Below are 21,692 nucleotides of genomic sequence, written 5' to 3' on the forward strand. Positions count from 1 at the left end.
TGCAGGTCTGCTGGAGTTTTCTGGAGGTCCACTCTAGACCTGTTTGCCTGGGTATCACCAGTGGAGGCTGCAGAACAGCAAATATTGCAGAACAGCAAATATTGCTGCCTGATCCTTCCTCTGGAAGCTTTGTCCCAGAGGGGCACCTGCCTGTATGAGGTGTCAGTCAGCTTCTACTGGGAGGTGTCTCTAAGTTAGGCTACATGGGGGTCAGGGACCCACTTAAGGAGGCTGTCTGTCCATTTCCAGAGCTCAAAAACTGTGTTGGGAGTACCACTGCTCTCTTCAGAGCTGTCAGACAGGGACATTTAAGTCTGCAGAAGTTTCTGCTGCCTTTTGTTCAGCTATGCCCTGCCCCTGGAGGTGGAGTCTATAGAGGCAGTAAGCCTTGCAGCACTGCAGTGGGCTCTGCCCCGTTTGAGCTTTCTGGCAACTTTGTTTACCTACTCAAGCCTCAGCAATGGTGGATGCCCCTCCTCCTGCTGGGCTGCCGCCTCGTAGGTCAATTTCAGACTGTGCACTGGCAGTGAGCAAGGCTCTGTGGGCATGGGACCCACCAAGCCAGGCATGGGATATAATCTCCTGTTGTGCCGTTTGCTAAGACCATTGGAAAAGTGCAGTATTTGAGCGGGAGTGTCCCGTTTTTCCAGGTACAGTCTGTCATGGCTTCCCTTGGCTAGGAAAGGGAAATCCCCCAACCTCTTGCACTTCCTGGGTGAGGCAACACCCCGCCCTGCTTCAGCTTGCCCTCCATGGGCTGCACCCACTGTCCAACCAGTCCCAATGAGGTGAACCAGGTACCTCAGTTGGAAATGCAGAAATCACCCATCTTCTGCGTTGATCACGCTGGGAGCTGCAGACTGGAGCTATTCCTATTTGGTCATCTTGGAGCGGACCTCCACAATCTTTATCTTAACCTGAACATTCCCTTTCTGTCATTTCCAGACCTTTAGGCAAACCCAACCAATTGTCCACTAGAAAATGTTTAACTTCACCTATAGGCTGGAAGCCGCCACCATGCCCTCCTCACTTTGAGTTGTCCTGCCTTTCTGGATCAAACCAATGTATTTCTTAAATGCATTTGATTGATGCCTCATGCCTCTCTAAAATGTATAAAACCAAGCTGTGCCCCGAGCACCTTGGGCACATGTTCTCAGGACCTCCTGAGGGCTGTGTCATGAGCCATGGTCACTCATATTTGGCTCAGAATAAATCTCTTTAAATATTTTATAGAGTTTGACACTTTTCTTTGACGCTGATACCAATTTATTGTATTATTCTGTTCTCATGATACTAATAAAGACATACCCCAGACTGGGTAATTTATAAAGGAAAAAGGTTTGGCTCACAGTTCCACATGGCTGGGGAGGCCTCACAATTGTGGTGGAAGGCAAAGGAGGAGCAAAGGCACGTCTTACATGACAGGAGGCAAGAGGAAGTCCTGGCATGTAAAGGGGAATTCCCTATTATGAAATCATCAGATGTCATGAGACTTATTCACTATCACAAGAACAGCACAAGAAAAACCTGCCCCCATGATTCAATTACGTTGCATTTGGTACCTCCCATGACAGATGGGAATTACTACAATTCAAGGTGAGATTTGGGTGGGGACACAGAGCCTAACTATATCATGGGGGTTCAAGATCTTCAGATTCATTTGAGTTCAGTCAGTGTCTCCATTCCAGTTCTGAGATTCCCTCCTTCCTACCCATTTTGTAATTTTTGTTTAAGAGACCTGATGATGGTATGAATTCAGCCTATGGTGCAATTCTACAGCCTATAATATCAATGTTTCTCTTCTCTCTTGCTCCTTCCTTCCCATCTCTCGCCAGTGTGACCCACTGGTAGAGCCGTATAGGAAGCCAGGTGGTGAGGGTCTGAGAAATGTCATTTTCAGGTTTCAACAGTTGATGCCACAGAAGAGAGTGTGGGAGAATATGCACGCCTGCTTTCTCAGGAAGCTATTGGAAGTTATGCTTCTTTAAAATGTGACAAAAATCAAGGAGATGGCATCTAGGAGACAGGAGACAAAAGAAACACTCAGGAAGGTGGGGAAAGAGAGCCCAGGGCAGCAGCTCTGCTGCAGACCTAGAGATCCACCAGGCCAAAGTGGAGCAGGAGGGCTGGGGGCTCCATGTGGGAGGTCTCTTAGAACAAAAAAAGAGAAGAGAAACCAATGTGTGGTGTATTTGAATACATTGAGGGGAGAGCTATTATTCTGTCAGACAGCTTGGAGGAAAATTAATATGAATATGTAGAAAACAAAGCAATAAAAACCAGTGTTCAGGAAAAGCAAGATACTGTAAAAGAAAGGAAGCATAATCATAGTACACGAAATGACTCAGTGTTAATAGCCATAATGACATGAAAGTTCAGTATTTAATAAAAATGTGACAAAGTTTAAAGGGAACAGAAAAGCTGTGTGTTGGGATGAAGTGAGAGATGGAGTTACATCTTTATCTTTTATATTAAAAAGTAAATAGATAATATTTAAACTGAAAAATCAAGAAATGTCAATATAAAGAAGTTATTTATATATAGAGAGATGAATCTCAGGGGGAAAATACACCTAAAATAGTTGAAAATTTTCTCTGAGAAATTAGTAGAGGTGAAAAGGGCAAGGAATTTTGTTTTTCATTATAAACCTTATGATATTTAGCTTTTAAAAATGTATTTATAATATTACTTTTATAAAATATTAACATGTATTTTAAAATCCACAAATTTTTTTTTTTTTTTTTTTTTTTTTGAGACAGAGTCTTGCTCTGTCGCCCAGGCTGGAGTGCAGTGGCGCAATCTCGGCTCACTGCAAGCTCTGCCTCCCGGGGTTCACGCCATTCTCCTGCCTCAGCCTCTCCGAGTAGCTGGGACTATAGGCGCCCACCACCACACCCGGCTAATTTTTTTTGTATTTTTAGTAGAGATGGGGTTTCACCATGGTCTTGATCTCCTGACCTCATGATCCGCCCACCTCGGCCTCCCAAAGTGCTGGAAAATCCACAAATTTTGAGACATTTTTACCAGACTAAAAAATGATCATCAATGGTTTTATAATGCTAATATTTTTTATTGAACCCTTCTCAAGGTCTTTTGAAGAAAATACACATTCATGCTTACCCAGTCTAAATATGGAAGGACCTCATGATTACTTAAGTTGTATTCCTGATTCTTTTATTTGAGATTCACTTTAATTCTAACCTAGATAATAATCAATGTATTTTTTAAAATGCCATAATGCTAAATGACGAGTTAATGGGTGCAGCAAAACAACATGGCACATGGATACATATGCAACAAACCTGCACATTGTACACATGTACCCTAAAACCTAAAGTATAATAAAAAAAAAAAAAAGGTCTTCACCTATGTTACTGAAAGGCCTATCTAAAGTTCTTGACATACATTCTGGACAACTTTATATTGTTTTGGGTGCTTTATTTCTTTAAGAAAATAGATGATCCTCTCCCAACTTTACTGTTTTTCATACTTTTTTCTATTTTGTTTCCCTGGTCCACAGTTCCCCTATGTATTCTCGTTAGATGGCATTGTAGAGAAAATAATCAAATTTTTAAAAATACAAAAATGGAAAAAAAAACCCTCCAGAAAACCAATGTCCAATGTCCTAGGAATGCTGAGAATAAAGTGAACTGGAAGAACTTGGCAGGATCTGGTCCCATAGGTATTTTTCTACAGTGTACAATAGACTCCACTGGCTGTAGACCTAGGTTGATAGGGCTCAGGGGTAAGTTTGGTTGAGTTGTATGGGCTTTGTGATGAGTGCAGGGATTTCTGCTTTTGGTCTTGCTGCCATCAAAGCTAGGTCCTGACAGCAGCAACGGTCTCTCTTCCTAGTTCAATGGAATGTCTAGTTTCTGAACTTGGAGGTAAATCATGTTTTCTTTATTTTTTCTTGGTCTGCAATAAGAAATAAAAATGGAGAGGGGAGAAAGAAATTATGAGGAGGCTGAAAACCAAAATAAAGTGGGTAATAAATAAGAGGAACAACAAAAGATTATAAACTTTGTTCAGGATTAGTCTTGCAATGTGTTCTGAGTGGTGGTTCTCACAAAGAAAATGGACAGAACTTGTTGATAACTCATGTCGACAGAGTTATTTCTAAAATTACCTTATTGAATTGGAACTGGCCTAAATAAGTTCCTTTTTTAGGGTGTTCACCTTTCTCTGTAATAGAGAATGTGGGTAAACTCTAAACTTAATCTTATATCAGTTAATGATGAAGATTGCAAAATCTAGACATTGTTATCACTAGTTATGCAAATAGAATTTGAAAAATTATTTTTTCAAAGTGTATTTACTTTTCAACAGCTTGATAAATGAAGAATGCAATTAAAACATTTGTTCAAATTGCAAGTTTTCTCAATGATCTTGTCTTCATGAATGCCAGGACATTGCTGATATTCATCCTAGAAATGCTGCTTTCTCCATTTTGTTGTTCCCAGCCATGCCTTTTGGACCTGTTCCTGTTTATAGCAATATTGAATCAGTTGTGGGCTGCTCCTAGCCACCCAGCATCTCACAGAATTTCCCCCACCTGGAGTTGGTTAGTCTTGTCTCATTTTCTGGACCAATCCGATCTGAGACGAGGGATGGCAGAAGCTTACCCAAGTCACCCTATGGTTTTGGAATTATCTAAAGCTCCAGATGGGGAGGTACAATCAAGTCAGTTGAGCTTCTCTGGTCTCTCTGGCAAGAACAATAACAACAACTACAGCGGCAGAAATAACAACAGTAGAAATAGCAGCAATAGAAGCAGCAGCAGGAACAACAAAAGCAACAACAGCAGCAAGAGTAGTAGCAATAGTAGCAACAGCAGCAACAACAGTAATAACAGCAGCAACTATAATAGCAACAGTAGAAGTATCAGCAACAACAGCAGCAGTAACAACAACAAAAGCAACAGCAACAACAATAGTAATAGCAGCAGCAACAGTAACAGTAGCAGCAACAGATATGGCAACAGTAATACCATCAGCAGCAACAGCAATAGCAACAATAGCAGCCTCAGTAGTAACAGCAATAGCAACAGTAGCAACATGAACAACAGCAGCAGCAACAATAGTATCAGTAATAGCAATAGTAACAGTAACAGCATCATCAGCAGCAGCAGCAACAGCAACAGCAGCAGCAGCAACAATAACAAAAGCAACAGAAACAGTAACAACAAAAGCAACAATAGCAACAACAGCAGAAACAATTTTAGCAATAGCAGCAACAATAGCAACAGAATCAACAGCATCACAATTAAGAGCAACAACAGCAGCAACAATAGCCACAGAAATAGCAAAAGCAGCAGTAGCAACAACAGAAGTCACAGCAATAACAGCAGCAGCAGCAACAGAAGTAGCAGTAGTAATAGCAGCAACAGCAGCAGCAGCAGCAGTAGCAGCAATCATTACCATAGTAGCAACAATAGTAGCAGCAACACCAGCAGCAGTAGTAGCAGCAATAGCAACAGTAATAGTAGCAGCGACAGCAATAGCAACAGTAGCAGCATCAGCAACAACAACAGCAACAATAGCAGCAGTAACAACAGCAACAGCAACAATAATAGCAGCAGCAACAGCAACAGTAGCAGCAGCAGCAACAACAGCAACAATAACAAAAGCAACAATAGCAACAGTATCAGCAACAGCAACAGCAATAGCAACAAAAGCATCAGCAACAGCAATAGCATCACAATGGACAACAGCAACAATAGCCACAGCAATAGCAACAGCAGCAGTAGCAACAGAAATAACAGTAATAGCAGTAGCAGCAGCAATCATTACCATAGTAGCAACAACAGTAGCAGCAACACCAGCAGCAGTAGTAGCAGCAATAGCAACAGTAATAGTAGCAGCAACAGCAATAGCAACAGTAGCAGCATCAGCAACAACAGCAACAATAGCAGCAGTAACAACAGCAACAGCAGCAGCAACAATAATAGCAGTAGCAGCAACAGCAACAGTAGCAGCAGCAGCAACAACAGCAACAATAACAAAAGCAACAATAGCAACAGTATCAGCAACAGCAACAGCAATAGCAACAGAAGCATCAGCAACAGCAATAGCATCAAAATTAACAACAGCAACAATAGCCACAGCAACAGCAACAGCAGCAGTAGCAACAGTAATAGCAGTAGCAGCAGCAGCAGCAATCATTACCATAGTAGCAACAACAGTAGCAGCAACACCAGCAGCAGTAGTAGCAGCAATAGCAACAGTAATAGTAGCAGCGACAGCAATAGCAACAGTAGCAGCATCAGCAACAACAACAGCAAAAATAGCAGCAGTAACAACAGCAACAGCAGCAGCAACAATAATAGCAGTAGCAGCAACAGCAACAGTAGCAGCAACAGCAACAGTAGCAGCAGCAGCAACAACAGCAACAATAATAAAAGCAACAATAGCAACAGTATCAGCAACAGCAACAGCAATAGCAACAGAAGCATCCACAACAGCAATAGCATCACAATTAACAACAGCAACAATAGCCACAGCAACGGCAACAGCAGCAGTAGCAACAGAAATCGCAGTAATAACAGCAGCAGCAGCAGCAGCAATAATTACAATAGCAGTAATAGCAGCAACAACAGAAGTAAGAGCAGCAACAACAATAAAAGCAACAATAACAACAGCAATAGCAGCAGCAATCATAACAGCAACAGCAGCAGCAGCAACAACAGCAGTAACAATAGCAGCATGACAACATCAGCAACAGTAGCAGCAACAACAGTGTCAGCAACAGTAGCAGCAGTGACAGCAATAGCAACAGCATCATAGTCAACAATGGCAATAACAACAGAAGCAGCAGCAACAACAAAAGCAACAATAGCAGCAATAGTAGCAGCAACCACAACAGTAACAGTAGCAGCAACATCAGCAGTAGCAACAACAGCAGCTGCAGTAGCAATAGTGGTAACAACAGCAGCAGCAGCAATGACAACAGCATTAACAACAGCAACAATTTCAGCAACAGCAACAGCATCATAGTCAACAACAGCAATAATAATAGAAACAGCAACAATAGCAGTAGCAGCAACAACAGCAGCAGCAACATCAATGTCAGCAACAGTGGCAGCAGCAACAATAACAAAAGCAACAACAGCAGCAATAGCAGCAACAACAACAAGAGGAGCAAAAGTAGCTACAACAATAACAAAAGCAACAGCAGCAACAACAGCAGCAGCAATAATTATAACAGTAGCAACAACAGCAACGTCAGCAAAAGCAGCAACAGCAATAGCAGAAGCAGCAACAACATCAGCAACAGCAGCAGCAGCAAGAGCAGCAACAACGGTAGCTGTAACAATAACAATAGTGAACAGCAACAGCAGCAACAAAAACAACAACCACAGCAAAAGCATCAGCAACAGCAACAAAGCAGCAACAACAGTAGCTGCAACAATAACAAAAGCAACGAGAGCAGCAACAGCAGTGACAAAAACAACAACAGCAATAGTAACAGCAGCAACAGTAACAGTAGCAGCAATAGCAGCAACCACAACACTAACAGAGGCAACAACAGTAACAGCAGCAGTAGCAGTAGTAGCAACAACAGCAGCAGCAATAACAATGGAAGTATCAGCAACAACAATAGCAACAACATCACAGTCAACAACAGCAACAGCAGCAACAATAGCCACAGCAATAGCAACAGAAGCAATAACAGCAGCAGCAACAACAGCAGTAGGAACACCAGCAGTAACAACAGCAGCAGCAACATCAGCAACCACAGCAGCAACAACAGTAGCAGCAGTACCAACAGCAGCAATAATTATAACAGCAGCAGAAACAACAGTAACAACAGTAGAAATAAGTACAATAGCAATAACAACGGTAATAGCAATAGCAAAAACAATAGCAGCAGTAACAATAACAACAGCAATAGCAGCAACAACAGCAACAATAAAAATGACAATAGCAGCAGCAACAACAGCAGCAGCAGCAACATCAGCCACCGGTGAGTGACTACTAACTAAATACCAAGCACTGTGATGGGTGCTTCATTGCATTGTCCCATGCATGAGCCCAACCCTCTGATGGTGAGACAAGTTCATGGGCCACAAAATCTAGCTGCCAGGATTGAAACTTTGGCTTTGTTGCTTATTGGCTGTGTGGTTTTGAGCAAGTCCTTTACTTTCTCTGGCCTGTTTTTTTTTTTCCAGTTGTCAGTGAGGTTAATAATAATAACACCTATTTCATAGGGTTGCTGCAAGGATTCAATGAGGGAATACGGGCATACCTCAGAGATATTGGGGATTCAGTTCCAGACCACCACAATAAAGTAAATTTTACCATAAAGTGAGTCATACATTTGTGTTGGTTTCCCAGGTCATATAAAAGTTATAGTTACACTATACTGTAGTCTATTAAATGTGCAATATTATGTCTAAGAAAACAATGTAATTTTAAAACTCTTTATTTTTTAAAAATGCTAACAATCATCTGAAGCTTCAATTAGTGGTAATCTTGCTGGTGGAGGCTCTTGCCTCTATGTTGCTGGCTGCTGACTGATCAAGACAGTGGTTGCTGAAGGTTGAAGTGGCTGTTGAAACTTCTTAAAACAAGAATCTGAAGTTTTCAATGTTGATGGACTCTTCCCTTCATGAAAGATTTCTCTGTAGCATGCAATGCTATTTCATAGCATTTTACCCGCAGTAGAGCTTCTTTAAAAATTGGAGTCAATCCTCTCAAACCCTGATGCTGCTTTGTCAACTAAGTTTATGTAATATCCTAAATCCTTTGTTGTCGTTTCAACAATGTTCACAGGATCTCCACCAGGAGTAGATTCCATCTCAAGAAACCACTTTCTAAGCTCAGCTGTAAGAAGCAACTCCTCATCTGTTCAAGTTTTATCACGAGGTTGAAGCAACTGAGTCACGTCTTCGGGCTCTACTTCTAATTCTAGTTCTCTTGCTATTTCTATCATATCTGCAGACACTTTTTATGCTGAAGTCTTGAGCTCTTCGAAATTATCCATGAGGGCTCTAATCAACATCTTCAAAACTCCCGTTAATGTTCATATTTTGACCTCCTCCAATGATTCACAAATGTTCTTAGTGGCACCTACAATGGTGAAACCTTTCCAGAAGGTTTTCAATGTACTTTGCCTAGAACAATTAGAGGAATTACCATCTATGGTAGCTATAGCCTTATAAAGTATATTTCTTAAATAATAATACTTGAATGTCAAAACTACTCCTTGATCCATGGGCTGCAGAATGGATGCTGTGTTAGCAGGCATTAAAACAACATTAATCTTTGGGTGCATCTCCATCAGAGCTCTTGGGTGACCAGGTGTATGTATTGTCCATGAGCAGTAATCTTTTGAAAACGATCTTCTTTTCTAAGCAGTAGGCCTAAACAGCAGGCTTAAAATATTCAATAAACCATGCTATAAACAGATGTACTGTTATCTGTACACAGGCTTTGTTATTCCATGAGCACAAGCAGAGTAGATTTAGTATAATTCTTGTGGACCCTAGGGTTTTAATGGTAAATGAACACTGGCTTCACCTTCTAGTCACCAGTTGCATTCACTCTTCACAAGAGAGTCCACCTGTCCTTTGAGCTTTGAAACCAGGCGTTGATTTTTTCCTCTCTCACCTTGAAAGTCCTAAATGGCATCTTCTTCCAATAAAAGGCTGTTGTGTCTAGATTGAAAATCTGTTGTTTAGTGTGACCCCCTTCATCAATGATCTTTGTTAGATCTGGATAACTTGCTGCAGCTTCTACATCAGCACTTGCTGCTTCACCTTGCACTTTTATGTTATGGAGATGGCTTCTTTCCTTAAGCCTTATGAACCAACCTTACTGACTTTGGATTTTTCTTCTGCTACTTCTTCACCTGTCTCAGCCTTCATATAATTTAAGAGAGTTAGGGCCTTGCTCTGGATTAGGCTTTGGCTTAAGGGAATGTTGTGACTGGTTTGATCTTTTTTTTTTTTTTGAGACAGAGTCTTGCTCTTTCACCCAGGCGGTACTGCAGTGGCCTATCTCGGCTCACTACAAGCTCCGCCTCCCGGGTTCACACCATTCTCCTGCCTCAGCCTCCCAAGTAGCTGGGACTACAGGCGCCTGCCACCATGCTCGGCTAATTTTTTGTATTTTTAGTAGAGACGGGGTTTCACTGTGTTAGCCAGGGTGGTCTCGATCTCCTGACCTCGTGATCCACCCACCTCGGCCTCCCAAAGTGCTGGGATCACAGGCGTGAGCCACCGTGCCCGGCCGACTGGTTTGATCTTCTATCCAGACCAGTCAAGCTTTCTCCATATCATCAGTAAGGCTGTTTCATTTTCTCATTTGTGTGTTCACTGGAGTAGCGTTTTTAAACGTCCTTCAAGAACTTTTCCTGTGCATTCTCAACTTGGCTAACCGGTGCAAGAGGCCTCGCTTTCGGCTTATGCTGGCTTTCAACATGACTTCCTCACTGAGCTTAATCATTTCTGCCTTTTGCTTTAAAGTTGAGACTTGCAACTCTTCCTTTCATTTAACACCTAGAGGGCATTGTAGAGCTATTAATTGGCCTAATTTCAATATGGTTGTGTCTTGGGCAATAGGAAGGCCCAAGGGGAGGGAGAGAGATGGGGGAACGCTCAGTGTGTGGGACAGTCAGATCACACACATTTATCAATTAAGTTTGCTGTTTTACACAGACATGGTTTGTGGTGCCCTAAAACAATTACAATAGTAGTATCAAAGATTACTGACTGCAGATCACTATCACAGATATGATAATAATGGAAAAGTTTGAAATATTGTGAGAATTACCAAAACATGCCACAGTGACATGAAGTGAGCACTTGCTGTTGGAAAAATGCTGCAAATAAACTTGCTTAATGTAGGGTTGCTGTATACCTTCAATCTGTTAAAAAACGCAATATCTGCAAAGCACAATAAAACGAAGTGCAATAAAAGAAGGTGCATGGGAAGGCCATGGAAAGCACTGAGTAGCGCTCTTAGAAAATGTTAGCTATTGTTATCCTCATTTTACAGCAAGGAAAACCAGCTTAAGAAGTGAGATAAATGGCAGGGCGTGGTGGCTCACACCTGTAATCCCAGCAATTTGGGAGGCCAAGGTGGGCGGATAACTTGAGCTCCACAGTTTGAGACCGTCCTGGGCAACATGGCAAAACCTGTCTCTACTAAAAAAATACAAAAAATTAGCTGGGCGTGGTGGCACATGCCTGTAGTCATAGCTACTTGGGAAGCTTAGGTGGGAGAATGACCTGAGCCCAGGAGGTTGAGGCTGCAATGAGCTGAGATTGAGCCACTGCACTCCAGCCAGTGTAACTGGTGGGAGACCCTGTCTCAAAAATAGAGAGACAAAAAAAGTGAGAAGTGAGATAAAGAATAGGGTATAAGTCCATACAGGCTATATTTGTAACTATGACAGGTTTAGTGCCGTTAGGAACCAAATGACTTGGTTGGTGAGGGAGGGACTCTTGCCCTGCCCTGTTTCTGCTGGCTCTCCTCAGCACATGTGACACTGTTCTTGAAGTCAGTTTTCAGTGCCAGCTGTGGTCTGCCCTCCTGCTCCCAGACATCCCTGCCTCCTGCAGGCCACACCTCCCACCCCTCCCTCTGTAGGCACACTGTTCTCTGGCTCTGTCTCAGCCCTCACCACTCCCGCTCTTCTGCAATTCTCCAAGTCTTACACATACCTCTCAGTGCGTGGTGAACTGGGTTATGTAATACAGAAATAAGAACAGTGCAAATCTTCATAGGAGTATTTGTAGATCACATAAATGGAAAGAATATAAAATAAAAACAGGAATGGTCTTTTGAAATATCGCTTTAGCCTGCTTCGACTCAGCCTGATGAAAATGAACAACTCTGACAAGCATAGGTATGTGTGTGTCACTGAGCCACACTTCTCCACCTTACAACAACAACTCGGAATGTATTTTAAAATTTGATTTCCAATAAACAGTCTAGGCTTATATCTTCCTGTTTTATAGAACAGCTACAAAAGCTTCTATGAATAATAGCAGTGGCTCATAGACGTTAATTAATTAGTGTCAGGCACTTTATTGACACTTGGTGAGTGTCAGTTGGAAAGCACTGGGTGAGAGCACTTAGTAAATGTTAGCTATTGTTATCCTCATTTTACAGAAAGGAAAACAGGCTTAAGAAGTGAGATAAGGTATTAGGTATAAGTTCACAGGTTATATTTGTAACTAGGACAGGTTTAGTGCCCTTAGGAACCATAACAATTTAATTAGGAACCAATTGACACTTAATTAGTGTCAGGCACTTTACACATATTTTCTTCTTTAATCCAGTGAGTAGGTACTGTTGTCCCCATTTACAGATGAGGAAACTGAGGCTTTGAGGCATTAAGGAGCCACACACATGGGAAATGTGACAGCAGGGCTCAGGTTCTACAGGTCTTGCTCTTCACCACATATATTACTGCCTGCCTGGCACTGGTGCTGGCTAGAGAAAGAAACTTCAATTAGGGATGCCGTAGAACGAACTTCAGCATTTATTCCACAAATAATTGGTAAGCTCCCTCCTGCTCTGTGTGTGCCAGGCACTGTGCTGAGTTCCAGCGATACAACAGTAAACAGGATTTAGACTGTCTTTGACGGGAGGTGCCCATGTGTGTGGGAAGCTGCATGGGGAGAGGGGTACGGGGTTGGAGATGGTTGGTTTAGATGAAAGGTCTCCAACTCAAATGTCTGCATGCACCAGGCAATGTACCAAAGATAGTAGGAAACAGTGGGGACTGGGGCCTCCTGCAGAGGGCGTGCCCTTGAGAAAGCCAAGCCATCATTCAGCTCCTACAAATTGCCAACAAGAGGAAATATCTTCTCAGTGTTACCAAATCTTCTGCTTTTTTAAAACAGATCCTGGAAATCCAGTTTATGTGGAATTTCCCACTTTAAAAAAATACTGTGTAGGCCAAAGAGTGCACTGGAGAACTTGGTGGCCTGCAGGCTGCGAGTGTGTGACCTCTGGCCGGATTCAAAGGCCTCTTCCAACTCCAAGACTCAAGTTCTAGGAAAAGCCTCAGACCACTGTGATTTACCAGCATTTTGCCCAAGTACTGAGAATGTTAAACATGAAGGTTTGGTAAAATGAATAAAAATCAGTTGTTTGTGGTATCAACAGGCCAAAAGTGGAGTAGGAAGAAAATAAATAAAAATATCTAAACATACTGTATAAACAAACTCGTGGGGAGAGTGTCAGATAGGTTTGTCTTTATCTAGAATTTTTTTTTATGTACTGTTTGAATGGGTTCATATGGTCCAAAATTCAAAATTACAAAAAGGTAAGCATTGAAGTCTCCCTTCTACCTGTATCTCACAGTCACTCAATTCCATAGACAACCAGTGTTATGGTTCTTGTACATTTTTCCAGAGATACAAGTATTTATGTATATGTCTTTCACTATTTTTACACAAATGATAGACTATATACCTTTCTATGTTTTGCTTTTTCCCCCATTAGCAATGTATCTTGGAGAACTTTCCTTGTCAGTGTATGTGAAGCAGCCTCATTCTTTTTAATGGCTGTATAATTTTACAGAACGGCATATCATTTATTTAACTGGTGTTCTAATTCATGGTCATTTAGGTTGTTACCAAACGCTTGTTATAAAAAATTGCCTTAATGACTACTCCTGTACATATGTCACTTTGTACATGTAAACTTCTGGAGGTGTAGAGTTACTAGGTTAAAGGATACACATGTTTATAATTTTTATTTAATTTACTTTTAGTTTTTTGAGACAGAGTCTTGCTTTGTCACCCAGACTGGAGTGCAGTGGCACGATCTCAGCTCACTGCAACCTCTGCCTCGCAGGTTCAAGCAATTCTCCTGCCTCAGCCTCCCCAGTGGCTGGGATTACAGGCACGTACCACCACATCCAGCTAATTTTTTTGTATTTTTTTAGTAGAGACGGGGTTTACCATGTTAGCCAGGATGATCTCGATCTCCTGACCTTGTGATCCGCCCGCCTCGGCATCCCAAAAGTGCTGGGACTAGAGGCATGAGCTACCGCACCCAGCCCATGTTTGTAATTTTTATGCTACTATTGCACTGTCCATCATAGAAGCATCTAACTCCTACCAGCAACACAGGAGACTGCATTTCTCCCCGTTCTTCCCCAACATAGTGTGTTACCAAGTAATTTTATTTTTGACAATCCAAGTAGTTATTAGTGCAGTGTTAATTTGAACTTCTCTTACTATGAAGGAAGTTGAGCATATTTTCATGTATCTAAGAGTTGTTTTTATTTCCCTTTCACTGAATTATTTGCTCAAATCTGTTGCTTATTTTTTTTTCTATTGAGTGGTTGCTCTTATGGATTTGTTAGGAAAATTAGCCCAATATAGAGTAGTAAATATTTTCTTCAAGTTTATAATTTTATTTTTAGCTTATGGTAGTTGTTTAATGCAGAATATTTTATTTTTATGAAAGCAAACATGTTGACCTTTCTTCTATGGATTCTGGATTTTTGGGTCATATTTAGAAAGACCTTCTCCACATCAAAGTTTAAAGAAATTCTCGTATAGTGTCTTTGTAATTTTACTAATTTTTTTTAATGCTTTCAAGTCTTTGATTTAGTTTGAATTTATCTCAGTGTATGGTGTGAAGTATGAAGTCAATTTAATTCTTTCCAAATGGCTACAGGGTTGTCTTAAAACCTTTATAGAACAATTCATTTAGAACTTTCAACTGCCTACCTTTGCATATTTTCAGCTTCCTCGATGGTCTCAGGCAAAGCCTTCCCTTTAGTTTCTGGAAGCAACAGCACCAGACCTCCAGCAACCAAGCCAAGCACGCCTGAAAGCCAAACAGACGAAAATCACATTAAGAACTGAAAAACTCAAGGACTATAATTAGAGTTTCCCTTATTTTTGTTTAAAACATTTTTTTTGGTGTTTTTCTATACTTATTTACAGATTCCTTTGCTATCTCTGACTGCTGTATTTTCCATTATAAGTATTATACCAGTTCTAAACTCCTTTGAATTACTATTCCTAATAGGGAAATGAAATACTTAACATTTTGAGTCAAGGTTATTCTAGGGTAGAGGACATTGCCACCATATTAAGATACTTTGGAGTTAGAAAATAACTCTGCAAAAAATTAACTGTAAGAAAAGGAGGACCATAACCCTGCCAGTTTAAATCACTTAGTAAAGAAAATAAGTCAGAAACTTGGATCATTTCTAGCAAATAAAAGTAATGAATTATGTATTTATTACTATGTAAGAGCACTAAAAGGTATAGCCAGGATTTTAGTTTAAATTCAGGTGTTCCTTAAATTCCTGTTATTCCTTTTTTTCTTTGTCTCTAGCTATAATCTTTAATAATAAACACTTACATGTTTTTGTTTCTTCAGATTCTGATTAAAGTTTTGATCTTTTAAAGTTGTATTTATATGTGTTTCACAATAATAGAATATAGAAAATAGGATGTAAGTTCTTCACTAGTTTTGAGGTCTCAAAACACTACATGCTGGTCTCTATTTTTACACCCTCAGAAAATGGCTGAAATAGAAGCTGCGGGGCACAGAACCCAAGCTCTGAGGGCCTGGACTCCAACTCTAGCCCCTCACATACTGGTCTCAAGGCCTTGGGAAGTTCTGTTATCTTTCTGATGCTCCAGACATTCCTATATAAATTGGGATAACATACTGTCAAATCAAGTTTAGCCTACAGCTGCCTCCTTACATATTTTAAGTTTGGCCTAAAGATTTCTCTATACATTGTGAACTATAATCTAGATGGAATGGTAAACACACTATAGCCTACTCTTGTGCCAATTAAAACCACCTTTGCAAAATTATGACTGAGACAGTGAAAGAGATCTAACTTAATCGACTTCATCTTGCTTCTAACCTCCAAGCTGTCCTTGTCATTCTTGGGTATAGGCTGAACTAACTTTGGGCGAAACTTAGTTTATAGATTAAAACAAAGATGACAACAGCCAAAGGAGACCTCTTTGTTGCCTGGGGACTAGGTTGCCTTTGTAGGACTAACATTAGCCACAACATAAGAAATTATGGTTTAGGAGTCATGCAGTTTGAGTCTACAAGATTCTGACCCTTTCTAAACTGCTGCTAAAATCAGTGCTTGGGTATTTTGCAGACCCTGCACTCGATGGATCAGCTGACACTACCCAAATTGATAAACTGGCTTATCTGATCTTGTGGCCCCCAGCAAGAACTGACTCAGCACAAGAAGACAGCTTTGACTCCCTATGATTTCATCCCTGACCAATCAGCACTGCCAGCTCACTGGCTTCCCCCACCCACAAAGTTATCCTTAAAAACTTTGCTCCCCGAATGCTCAGGAGACTGATTTGAGTAATAATAAAACTCCAGTCTCCCACACAGCCGGCCCTGTGTGAATTACTCATTCTCTATTGCAATTCCCCTGTCTTGAGAAATTGGCTCTGTCTAGGCAGCAGGCATGGTGAACCCCTTGGGTGGTTACAAAATCACCAAGTTTTAGCCAGTCAAATGCGGCCAACTGTTGAAACCATGTTCAAATAAGGCAAATGCCAAGCTGTAACCAATCCCATTATTTCTGTACCTCACTTCCGATTTCTGTACGTGGCTTTCCTTTTTCTTCCCCTAAATCTTCTTTCACCCTGTGGTTGTGTTGGAATCTCTGAGCCTACTCTGGCTCAGGAGGCAGCCTGATTCTCGAATCATTCTTTGCTTAATTAAACTCTTGTAAATTTAATTCAGCAGAAGTTTTTCTTTAACAATACCACCTCACAAATGTAAACTAAAAATAAAAGTTGGAGATCCCCAACTGATTGAATTGAACTGGAAAACTTCAAGGTTTTTCACCCCCACCCCTTCCCATTCAAGCCTTGATGGAGAGGGGTGGGGGTCAGACATATCTCATCATGCCCTCTCCCTTTTGGAGTTCAAGCACTACTCACCAGTGTTAACATTAAAACACATCTTAAGACTGACACAACAGACTCTTTGTAGCAATAAGATAGCAAATTCCAACCTGACCATAGAATAATATCACATGACAAAAAAACTAAAATATTTTACCCCAAAATATATTTCTTTGCCCTATTTTGAAATGGCCTGGCAAAGCCATCTTTTGTGGAGAGAATTTGCATCTGTAAAGAATCTCTATTAACATAACTAGATCTTTCCCTTTCTAGACCCTCCCAATCCTGAAGAGATTAACTGAGAGTCTAGCACCTTTTAAAGGTCTATATAGGAAACATTTGCCATTGATTGTCTCAAAGGGTACCTATGAGACTTCATCTACATAATAAGAGCCTTGGTTTCCACAACCACTTATCTTAACTCAGGCACTCTTTTCTATTGATTCTGGATCTTCAGATAATAACTTAACTCTTTCAAGCAATTGCCAATCAGAAAATCTTTGAATCCACCTATGACCTGGAAGCCCCTGCATTGTGTTGTCTTGCTTTTCTGGACCAAACCAATGGATACCTTGCATGTATTGATGGATGTCTTTTGTCTGCTTAATATGTATAAAACCAAGCTGTACTCCAACCACCTTGGACACATGTTCTCAGGACCTCTTGAGACTGTGCCTTAGACAAGTCACTCATATTTGGTTGAATATGGTCACTCATATTTGGCTCAGAATAAACTCTTTAAATATTTTACAGAATTTAGCTTTCTTTCCTCGACATGTCAGAGGCTTTTGAAACACAACAACTTTATCTTGAATAGGGACTGGGTAAAATAAGGCTGAGACTTACAGGGTTGCATTCCCAGACAGTTAGGCACTCTAAGTCACAGGATAAGATAGGAGTTCAGCACAAGATACAGCTCATAAAGACCTTGCTGGTCAAACAGTCTGCAGTAAAGCTGGCTATAACCCACCAAAACCAAGATGGCAATGAGAGGGACCTCTGGTTGTCTTCATTGCTACCCTCCCACCAGTGCCATGACAGTTTACAAATGCCATGGCAACATCAGGAAGTTACCCTATATGGTCAAAAAAGGGGAAACTCATTAATAATCCACCTTTTGTTTAGCATATAATCAAGAAATAACTATAAAAATGGGCAACTAGGAGCCCTCAGGGCTGCTCTGCCTGTGGAGTAGCCATTCTTTATTCCGTGACTTCCTTAACAAAGTTGCTTTCACATTATTCTATGGACTTGCCCTGAATTCTTTCTTGTGTGAGATCCAAGAACCCTCTCTTGGGGTCTGGATCAGGACCCCTTTCCAACAACATCTTTCTGGTGAACCCTGAAGGGAGGATACTGAGGAGACCTCCCCCCACCAGCCCAAAGGACACAGACTGCAGCACTGATGAATTAACTTTGGGTAAGTGCTGGCGTACCCAGGTAAAGGACGTGATTGGGTTAGAGGCCCAACTTAGGGGAGTTAGAGGCTCTTCGAAGACAGAGAGGGTTAAAAGTCACTCTTAATAAAAGGCAAAGACCCTTGACTGAACTTGGGTTTGAGGACTAACTTAGGAAGGTTAGAGTCCTTCCTAAGACTGAGGGGATTAGAGGTCCCTCTCAGTAAAGTCCCTCTCAGCTAAGAACCAGTTTGGCACTATGGGATGTTAACCGCTATTTTCTTTGAATTAATTTCCCTTACACTCTGCTGATGTCTACGGGTGACAGGATTAGGCATATACAGGATCATAGAACATGGGTAGTAATTGTCAGGCCTCTGAGCCCAAGCTGAGCCATCATATCCCCTGTGACCTGCACGTATACATCCAGATGGCCTGAAGTAACTGAAGAATCACAAAAAAGTGAAAATGGTCTGTTCCTGACTTAACTGATGACATTACCTTATGAAATTCCTTCTCCTGGCTCATCCTGGCTCAAAAGCTCCCCCGCTGAGCTCCTTGTGTCTCCCACCCCTGCCTGCCAGAGAGCAACCCCCTTTGACTGTAATTTTCCATTACCTACCCAAATCCTATAAAACAGCCCCACCCCTATCTCCCTTCGCTGACTGTCTTTTCAGACTCAGCCTGCCTGCAACCAGGTGAAATAAACAGCCATGTTGCTCACACAAAGCCTGTTTGGTGGTCTCTTCACACGGACACCAGTGAAATTTGATTCCGTGACTTGGATCGGGGGACCTCTCTTGGGAGATCAGTCCCCTGTCCTCCTGCTGTTTGCTCTGTGAGAAAGATCCACCTACGACCTCTGGTCCTCAGACTAACCAGCCCAAGGAACATCTCACCAATTTTAAATTGGGTAAGTGGCCTCTCTTTACTCTCTTCTCCAACCTCTCTCACTATCCCTCAACCTCTTTCTCCTTTCAATCTTGGCGCCACACTTCAATCTCTCCCTTCTCTTAATTTCAGTTCCTTTCCTTTTCTGGTAGAGACAGAGATGACACATTTTATCTGTGGACCCAAAACTCCGGCATCGGTCACGGACTTGGGAAGACAGTCATCCCTGGGTGTTTAATCATGTGGGGATGCCTGCCTGATTATTCATCCACATTTCATTGGTGTCTGATCACCGCGGGGACACTTGCCTTGGTCATTCACCCACATTCCTTGGTGGCAAGTCAATTGCGGGGATGCCTGCTTTGGCTGCTCACCCAACCCCTTCTCTCCATGTCCCCACCCCTTCTCCACTTTCCTGGGGGCAAGCACCTCCCACCCCTTTTCCACTTTTCTGGGGGGCAAGCACCCCTGACTCCTTCTCTCTGTGTCTCTACTCTCTCTTTTCTCTGGGCTTGCCTCCTTCATTATGGGCAGATTTCCACCTTCCATTCCTCCTTCTTCTCTCTTAGCCTGCATTCTCAAAAACTTAAAACCTCTTCAACTCTCGCCTGATCTAAAATCTAAGCATCTTATTTTCTTCTGCAATACCACTTGACCCCAGTACAAATTTGACAGTGGTTCCAAATAGCCAGAAAATGGCACTTTTGATTTTTCCATCCTACAAAATCTAGATAATTGTCATAAAATGGGCAAACGGTCTGAGGTGCCTGACGTCCAGGCATTCTTTTACACATTGGTCCCTCACTAGTCTCTGTTCCCAATGCAACTCGTCCCAAATCTTGCTTCTTTCCCTCCCACATGTCCCCTCAGTCCCAACCCCAAGCGTCAATGAGTCTTTCCAAACTTCCTTTTCTACAGACCCATCTGACCTCTCCCCTCCTCCCCAGGCTACTCCTTGCCAGGCTGAGCTAGGTCCCAATTCTTCCTCAGCCTCCACTCTCCGACCCTATGATCCTTTTTTCACCTCCTCTCCTCACACCAGCTCCACCTTACAGTTTCATTCCACAACTAGCCCTCCCCCACCTGCCCAGCAATTTCCTCTTAAAAAGGTGGCTGGAGCTAAAGGCGTAGTCAAGGTTAATGTTCCTTTTTCTTTATCTGACCTCTCCCAAATCAGTTAGCATTTAGGCTCTTTTTCATCAAATATAAAAACCTAGCCCAGTCCATGGCCCTTTTGACAGCAACCCTTAGACTCTTTACAGCCCTAGACCCTGAACGGTCAGAAGGCTATCTCATTCTAAATATGCATTTTATTACCCAGTCAGCTCCTGACATTAGAATAAAGCTCCAAAAATTAAATTCCGGCCCTCAAACCCCACAACAGGACTTAATTAACCTCGCCTTCAAGGTGTACAATAATAGAGTAGAGGCAGCCAAGTAGCAATGTATTTCTGAATTGCAATTCCTTGCCTCCACTGTGAGACAAACCCCAGCCACATCTCCAGCACACAACAACTCCAAATGCCTGAACTGCAGCTGCCAGGGGTTCCTCCAGAACCTCCTCCCCCAGGAGCTTGCTACAAGTGCCAGAAATCTGGCCACTGGGCCAAGGAATGCCTGCAGCCTGGGATTCCTCCTAAGCCATGCCCCATCTGTGCAGGACCCCACTGGAAATTGGGCTGTTCAACTTGCCCCACAGCCACTCTCAGGGCCCCTAAAGCTCTAGCCCAAGGCTCTCCGACTGACTCCTCACCAGATCTGCTCAGCTTAGCAGCTGAAGACTGATGCTGACCGATCACCTCAGAAGTCCCCTGGACCATCACAGACACTGAGCTTTGGGTAGCTCTTACAGTGGAGGGTAAGTCCGTCCCCTTCTTAATCAATACAGAGGCTACCTACTCCACATTACCTTCTTTTCAAGGGACTGTTTCCCTTGCTTCCATAACTGTTGTGGGTATTGATGGCCAAGCTTCAAAACTCCTTAAAATTCCCTCACTCTGGTGCCAACTTGGACAACATTCTTTTATGCACTCTTTATTCAGTTATCCCCACCTGGCCAGTTCCCTTATTAGGCCGAGACATTTTAACCAAATTATCTGCTTCCCTGACTATTCCTGGACTACAGCCACATCTCATTGCTACCCTTCTTCCCAACCCAAAGCCTCCTTTGCGTCTTCCTCTTGTATCCCCCCACCTTAACCCACAAATATGGAATACCTCTACTCCCTCTCTGGCAACCGATCACATGCCCATTACTATCCCATTAAAACCTAATCACCCTTACCCTGCTCAATGCCAATATCTCATTCTGCAGCATGCTTTAAAAGGATTAAAGCCTATTATCACTTGCCTGCTACAGCATGGGCTTCTAAAACCTATAAACTCTGCTTACAATTCCCCCATTTTACCTCTCCTAAAACCAGACAAGCCTTACAGGTTAGTTCAGGATCTGCGTCTTATCAACCAAATTGTTTTGCCTATCCACCCCGAGGTGCCAAACCCATATACTCTCCTATCCTTAATACCTC

The 21,692-nt window shown here is 42.1% G+C and overlaps 1 protein-coding gene across 1 annotated transcript in view; it reads right to left on the reverse strand.

Annotated features, from left to right (window-relative positions):
- Positions 1-3,375: 3,375 nt before the first annotated feature.
- The window catches only part of SLC22A2 (solute carrier family 22 member 2), a 46,006-nt gene continuing 27,689 nt past the window's right edge, over positions 3,376-21,692 (reverse strand). Inside the window, exons 10-11 of the mRNA XM_032161926.2 lie at positions 14,699-14,798; positions 3,376-3,918 (exon numbers count right to left, since the gene is read on the reverse strand). Coding sequence (XP_032017817.1) covers positions 3,852-3,918; positions 14,699-14,798 — 167 coding nt within the window. The 3' untranslated portion in view covers positions 3,376-3,851. The remainder of the gene's footprint in view (positions 3,919-14,698; positions 14,799-21,692) is intronic.

This window comes from Hylobates moloch, unplaced genomic scaffold, assembly GCF_009828535.3.
Source record: "Hylobates moloch isolate HMO894 unplaced genomic scaffold, HMol_V3 SCAFFOLD_2, whole genome shotgun sequence".
Lineage (NCBI taxonomy): Eukaryota > Metazoa > Chordata > Mammalia > Primates > Hylobatidae > Hylobates > Hylobates moloch.